General features: G+C 59.6%; 1 protein-coding gene across 1 annotated transcript in view; it reads left to right on the top strand.

Annotated features, from left to right (window-relative positions):
• Window positions 1-869: 869 nt before the first annotated feature.
• LOC133264261 (DENN domain-containing protein 4B-like) overlaps window positions 870-7,803 on the top strand; it is a gene marked incomplete at its 3' end in the record, with an annotated part of 29,643 nt that continues 22,709 nt past the window's right edge. The window contains 3 exon segments of the mRNA XM_061444201.1: window positions 870-1,173; window positions 3,673-3,931; window positions 7,426-7,495. Of these exon segments, the coding sequence (XP_061300185.1) occupies window positions 872-1,173; window positions 3,673-3,931; window positions 7,426-7,495 (631 nt within the window).

Below are 7,803 nucleotides of genomic sequence, written 5' to 3'. Positions count from 1 at the left end.
CGTCATCCCGACGTCATCCCTACGTCATCCCCGCGTTATCCTGACGTCATCCCTACGTCATCCCTACGTCATCCCTACGTCATCCCTACGTCATCCCGACGTCATCCCTACGTCATCCCCGCGTTATCCTGACGTCATCCCTACGTCATCCCTACGTCATCCCTACGTCATCCCGACGTCATCCCTACGTCATCCCGACGTCATCCCTATGTCATCCCTACATCATCCCCGCGTTATCCTGACGTCATCCCTCCGTCATCCCTACGTCATCCCTACGTCATCCCGACGTCATCCCTACGTCATCCCCGCGTTATCCTGACGTCATCCCTACGTCATCCCTACGTCATCCCTACGTCATCCCGACGTCATCCCTACGTCATCCCCGCGTTATCCTGACGTCATCCCTACGTCATCCCTACGTCATCCCTACGTCATCCCGACGTCATCCCTACGTCATCCCGACGTCATCCCTATGTCATCCCTACATCATCCCCGCGTTATCCTGACGTCATCCCTCCGTCATCCCTCCGTCATCCCTCCGTCATCTCTACGTCATCCCCGCGTTATCCTGACGTCATCCCTACGTCATCCCTACGTCATCCCTACGTCATCCCTACGTCATCCCTACGTCATCCCGACGTCATCCCTATGTCATCCCTACATCATCCCCGCGTTATCCTGACATCATCCCTACATCATCCCTACGTCATCCCTACGTCATCCCTACGTCATCCCTACGTCATCCCTACGTCACCCCGGCGTTATCCTGACGTCATCCCTACGTCACCCCGGCGTTATCCTGACGTCATCCCCCCCAGTCAACCCGACGTCACCCCGACGTCACCGTGACGTCACCCCCGCAGCCCCCGCCATGTGCGCCGAGCCCGCCCTCGTCGATTACTTCGTGGTCGCGGGGCTCCCCGCGGCGGGGGCGTTGCCCGCCAGGGGGCGCTGCGGGGCGGCGCCGGAGGAGGAGCCTCGGCCCAAGGAGCCAATCACGGACGTGGCGCTCATCGCGCGTGCGCAGGGCGAGGAGGCGCCGCTGGGCTTCACGTGCATCGAGGCCACGCCCAGCGGGCACCCGGCGGAGCTCAGCGCGGGGCTGCTCAGCCCCGGCCGCCTCTGCCTCTGCTACCGCAGGGGGCGGGACCGCAGCCCCATCGTGGCCCTGGGGTGAGACCCACAGCGACCCACAGCGACCCATAGAGACCCATAGCGGGACCCATAGAGACCCATAGAGAGACCATAGAGACCCATAGAGGGACCATAGAGACCCATAGAGACCCATAGAGACCATAGAGACCCATAGAGACCCATAGAGACCCATAGAGACCATAGAGACCATAGAGACCCATAGAGACCCATAGAGACCATAGAGACCATAGAGACCCATAGAGACCCATAGAGACCCATAGAGCACCCATAGAGCATCCTCTGCCTCTGCTACCGCAGGGGGCGGGACCGCAGCCCCATCGTGGCCCTGGCGTGAGACCCACAGCGACCCACAGCGACCCATAGAGACCCATAGAGAGAGCATAGGGACCCATAGAGACACATAGAGAGACCATAGAGACCCATAGAGAGCCATAGAGAGACCATAGCGACCCATAGAGACCCATAGCGAGACCATAGGGACCCATAGAGAGAGCATAGAGACCCATAGAGAGACATAGAGCACCCATAGAGAGACCATAGAGACCCATAGAGACACATAGAGAGACCATAGAGACCCATAGAGACCCATAGAGACACATAGAGACCCATAGAGAGACCATAGAGACCCATAGAGAGACATAAAGCACCCATAGAGCATCCTCTGCCTCTGCTACCGCAGGGGGCGGGACCGCAGCCCCATCGTGGCCCTGGGGTGAGACCCACAGCGACCCACAGCGACCCATAGAGACCCATAGCGGGACCCATAGAGACCCATAGAGAGACCATAGAGACCCATAGAGACACATAGAGCACCCATAGAGAGACATAGAGACCCATAGAGATACATAGGGAGACCATAGAGAGACCATTGAGAGAGCATACGGACCCATAGAGACACATAGGGACCCATAGAGCACCCTGTAGAGCTCCCCCTGCCCCACACAGGGCACCCCTTAGAGCACCCCATAGAGCACCCCAAAGAGCCCACTTTGCTCCACATAGATCCCCCATAGAGCCCCATAGATTCCTCCATAGAGTGACCCTTCGATCCCCCATAGAGTGCCCCATAGATCCCCATAGACCCCCCATAGATCCCCTGTAGATCCCCCCATAGACCCCTCATAGATTGCCCCATAGACCCCCCCATAGATTCCCTGTAGATCCCCCTATAGACCCCCCATAGATCCCCCATAGATCCCCTGTAGATCCCCCCATAGATCCCCATAGACCCCTCCTAGAGTGCCCCATAGACCCCCATAGATCCCCATAGACCCCCCATAGACCCCCCATAGCCCCCCCATAGACCCCCCCTCGACTGCCCCATAGACCCCCATAGATTGCCCCATAGAACCCCCATAGACCCCCCATAGACCCCTCATAGATTGCCCCATAGACCCCCCCATAGATTCCCTGTAGATCCCCCCATAGCCCCCCATAGACCCCCCATAGCCCCCCCATAGACCCCCCATAGCCCCCCATAGATCCCCCCATAGACCCCCATAGCCCCCCATAGACCCCCATAGCCCCCCCATAGACCCCCATAGCCGCCCCATATCCCCCATAGCCCCCCCATAGCCTCCCCATAGACCCCCATAGCCCCCCCATAGACCTCCATAGCCCCCCCATATCCCCCATAGCCTCCCCATAGCCCCCCATAGACCCCCATAGCCCCCCCATAGCCCCCATAGCCTCCCCATAGCCCCCATAGCCCCCCATAGACCCCCGTAGCCCCCCCATAGACCCCCCATAGCCCCCATAGATCCCCATAGACCCCCCATAGCCCCCCATAGACCCCCATAGCCCCCCCATAGACCCCCATAGCCCCCCCATAGCCCCCCATAGACCCCCATAGCCCCCCATAGACCCCCCCTAGACCCCCCTAGAGTGCCCCATATCCCCCCCATATACCCCCATAGACCCCCCATAGACCCCCCATAGATTGCCCCATAGCTTCCCCCTCGACTGCCCCATAGACCCCCATAGCCCCCCCATAGCCCCCCCATAGACCCCCATAGAGTGCCCCATAGCCCCCCATAGCCCCCCATAGATCCCCATAGGCCCCCATAGCCCCCCCATAGACCCCCATAGCCCCCCCATAGCCCCCCATAGCCCCCCCATAGACCCCCATAGCCCCCCCATAGACCCCCATAGCCCCCTCATAGACCCCCATAGCCCCCCCACAGACCCCCCATAGACCCCCATAGACCCCCCATAGCCTCCCCATAGGCCCCCCATAGACCCCCCATAGACCCCCATAGCCCCCCATAGACCCCCCTAGAGTGCCCCATAGCCCCCCCATAGCCCCCCATAGACCCCCGATAGCCCCCCATAGCCCCCCCATATCCCCCATAGCCCCCCCATAGCCTCCCCATAGCCCCCCCATAGACCCCCATAGCCCCCCCATAGACCCCCATAGCCCCCCCATAGATTGCCCCATAGCTTCCCCCTCGACTGCCCCATAGATCCCCATAGCCCCCCCATAGCCCCCCCCGTTCACCCCCTGTCTCCCCCCCGCAGGGTTCACTACGAGGGCTCGGTGGGGCCGGGCCCGGGGGAGCTGCTGGTGGCCACCACCCCCTACAGCCGCTCGGCGGCGCTGGCGGGGGGCGGCCCTGCGCGTTCCCGCGCTTTCCTCACGTTCCGGCGCGCGCGCGCCACGCCCGGCCCCGCCCCTTCCGCCGCTGTCGTCACCGACATCTGCCTCATCCTTCCCGCGCGCGGGGAGCGCGCCCCACACGCGTACAGCCGCGTGCAGCGCAGCCTCAGCGCGGGACCCGTGAGTGGCGCCACCAGGCGGGCAACGGGGGAACTGCAGCGGGGAGAGGAACTGCTATGGGGAGAGGAACGGCTATGGGGAGAGAGGAACTGCTATGGGGAGAGGAACTGCTATGGGGAGAGGAACTGCTATGGGGAGAGAGGAACTGCTATGGGGAGAGAGGAACTGCTATGGGGAGAGAGGAACTGCTATGGGGAGAGGAACTGCTATGGGGAGAGAGGAACTGCTATGGGGAGAGAGGAACTGCTATGGGGAGAGGAACTGCTATGGGGAGAGGAACTGCTATGGGGAGAGGAACTGCTATGGGGAGAGGAACTGCTATGGGGAGAGAGGAACCGCTATGGGGAGAGAGGAACTGCTATGGGGAGAGGAACTGCTATGGGGAGAGAGGAACTGCTATGGGGAGAGGAACCGCTATGGGGAGAGGAACTGCTATGGGGAGAGAGGAACTGCTATGGGGAGAGGAACTGCTATGGGGAGAGGAACTGCTATGGGGAGAGAGGAACTGCTATGGGGAGAGGAACTGCTATGGGGAGAGAGGAACCGCTATGGGGAGAGAGGAACTGCTATGGGGAGAGGAACTGCTATGGGGAGAGAGGAACTGCTATGGGGAGAGAGGAACTGCTATGGGGAGAGGAACTGCTATGGGGAGAGGAACTGCTATGGGGAGAGAGGAACTGCTATGGGGAGAGGAACTGCTATGGGGAGAGAGGAACCGCTATGGGGAGAGAGGAACTGCTATGGGGAGAGGAACTGCTATGGGGAGAGAGGAACTGCTATGGGGAGAGGAACCGCTATGGGGAGAGAGGAACTGCTATGGGGAGAGGAACTGCTATGGGGAGAGGAACTGCTATGGGGAGAGGAAGTGCTATGGGGAGAGAGGAACTGCTATGGGGAGAGAGGAACTGCTATGGGGAGAGAGGAACGGCTATGGGGAGAGAGGAACTGCTATGGGGAGAGAGGAACTGCTATGGGGAGAGGAAGTGCTATGGGGAGAGAGGAACTGCTATGGGGAGAGAGGAACTGCTATGGGGAGAGAGGAACGGCTATGGGGAGAGGAAGTGCTATGGGGAGAGGAAGTGCTATGGGGAGAGGAAGTGCTATGGGGAGAGAGGAACTGCTATGGGGAGAGGAAGTGCTATGGGGAGAGGAAGTGCTATGGGGAGAGGAAGTGCTATGGGGAGAGGAACTGCTATGGGGAGAGGAACTGCTATGGGGAGAGGAACTGCTATGGGGAGAGGAACTGCTATGGGGAGAGAGGAACTGCTATGGGGAGAGGAACTGCTATGGGGAGAGGAACTGCTATGGGGAGAGGAACTGCTATGGGGAGAGGAACTGCTATGAGGAGAGAGGAACTGCTATGGGGAGAGAGGAACTGCTATGGGGAGAGGAACTGCTATGGGGAGAGGAACTGCTATGGGGAGAGAGGAACTGCTATGGGGAGAGAGGAACGGCTATGGGGAGAGGAACTGCTATGGGGAGAGAGGAACGGCTATGGGGAGAGAGGAACTGCTATGGGGAGAGGAACTGCTATGGGGAGAGGAACTGCTATGGGGAGAGAGGAACTGCTATGGGGAGAGAGGAACTGCTATGGGGAGAGAGGAACTGCTATGGGGAGAGGAACTGCTATGGGGAGAGAGGAACTGCTATGGGGAGAGGAACTGCTATGGGGAGAGGAACTGCTATGGGGAGAGGAACTGCTATGGGGAGAGGAACTGCTATGGGGAGAGAGGAACTGCTATGGGGAGAGAGGAACTGCTATGGGGAGAGAGGAACTGCTATGGGGAGAGGAACTGCTATGGGGAGAGGAACTGCTATGGGGAGAGGAACTGCTATGGGGAGAGGAACTGCTATGGGGAGAGGAACTGCTATGGGGAGAGAGGAACTGCTATGGAGAGGAACTGCTATGGGGAGAGAGGAACTGCTATGGGGAGAGAGGAACTGCTATGGGGAGAGAGGAACTGCTATGGAGAGGAACTGCTATGGGGAGAGAGGAACTGCTATGGGGAGAGAGGAACTGCTATGGGGAGAGAGGAACTGCTATGGGGAGAGAGGAACTGCTATGGGGAGAGAGGAACTGCTATGGGGAGAGGAACTGCTATGGGGAGAGGAACTGCTATGGGGAGAGGAACTGCTATGGGGAGAGGAACTGCTATGGGGAGAGAGGAACTGCTATGGAGAGGAACTGCTATGGGGAGAGAGGAACTGCTATGGGGAGAGAGGAACTGCTATGGGGAGAGAGGAACTGCTATGGAGAGGAACTGCTATGGGGAGAGGAACTGCTATGGGGAGAGAGGAACTGCTATGGGGAGAGGAACTGCTATGGGGAGAGAGGAACTGCTATGGGGAGAGAGGAACTGCTATGGGGAGAGAGGAACTGCTATGGGGAGAGAGGAACTGCTATGGGGAGAGAGGAACTGCTATGGGGAGAGGAACTGCTATGGGGAGAGGAACTGCTATGGGGAGAGAGGAACTGCTATGGGGAGAGGAACTGCTATGGGGAGAGGAACGGCTATGGGGAGAGGAACTGCTATGGGGAGAGGAACTGCTATGGGGAGAGGAACTGCTATGGGGAGAGGAACTGCTATGGGGAGAGAGGAACTGCTATGGGGAGAGGAACTGCTATGGGGAGAGAGGAACTGCTATGGGGAGAGGAACTGCTATGGGGAGAGGAACTGCTATGGGGAGAGGAACTGCTATGGGGAGAGGAACGGCTATGGGGAGAGAGGAACGGCTATGGGGAGAGAGGAACTGCTATGGGGAGAGGAACTGCTATGGGGAGAGGAACTGCTATGGGGAGAGGAACTGCTATGGGGAGAGGAACTGCTATGGGGAGAGGGGAACTGCTATGGGGAGAGGAACTGCTATGGGGAGAGGAACTGCTATGGGGAGAGGAACTGCTATGGGGAGAGGAACTGCTATGGGGAGAGGAACTGCTATGGGGAGAGAGGAACTGCTATGGGGAGAGGAACTGCTATGGGGAGAGAGGAACTGCTATGGGGAGAGAGGAACTGCTATGGGGAGAGGAACTGCTATGGGGAGAGGAACTGCTATGGGGAGAGGAACTGCTATGGGGAGAGGAACTGCTATGGGGAGAGAGGAACTGCTATGGGGAGAGAGGGAACTGCAGGGGGGAGGGGTATTGTCTGCTGCCTGCCCCATAGCAGTGCTATGGGGGCGTTGTCAGTAGCTGGACCCATAGCGGGTCAATGGGAGTGGGGGGGCATTGGATGCAGCTGGACCCATAGCGGTGCAACGGGGGCCTATGGGGACGTTGGATGCAGGCGGACCCATAGGACTGCTATGGGTGCCCTGCAGTGGGGCCTATGGGGGTGTTGTATGCAGCCTGCCCCATAGCGGTGCAATGCGGGGAGGACGGGGGGCGGTGAGTGCAGCCGGCCCCATAGCGCTGCTGTGGGTGCGCTGCAGTGGGTGCCTGTAGGGTCCCCATCAGCACCCAGCCCCACACTGACCCCCAGCTCTTCTCTGTGCAGTGGGGCCCTGCCCTGTACCTGTGCTACAAGATCTCCGTGGCCAGCGCCAATGCCTTGGTCTATGAAGCAGGTAGGGGCTGGGCCCCATCCTGCGCGGCCTCCTGCGCCCTTGGGTGGGATAACGGGGGGCAGGGAGCTCATCCATGGGTCCATGTGTGGGTACCGAGGGGCAGGGTGCTCATCCCTGTATCCCTGTGTGGGTGCCAGTGCAGGATGCTCATCCCTGTATCCCTGTGTGGGTACCAATGCAGGATGCTCATCCCTGTATCCCTGTGTGGGTACCAGTGCAGGATGCTCATCCCTGTATCCCTGTGTGGGTACCAGTGCAGGATGCTCATCCCTGTATCCCTGTGTGGGTACCAGTGCAGGATGCTCATC

This window comes from Pezoporus flaviventris, unplaced genomic scaffold (assembly GCF_033815535.1).
Source record: "Pezoporus flaviventris isolate CSIRO_AGI_PZ_B2104156 unplaced genomic scaffold, CSIRO_AGI_Pfla_v1 ptg000727l, whole genome shotgun sequence".
NCBI classification, from domain to species: Eukaryota; Metazoa; Chordata; class Aves; order Psittaciformes; family Psittacidae; genus Pezoporus; species Pezoporus flaviventris.
The sequence above is the reverse complement of the archived record's forward strand: the minus strand, read 5'-3'. Positions and strand labels throughout refer to the sequence as shown.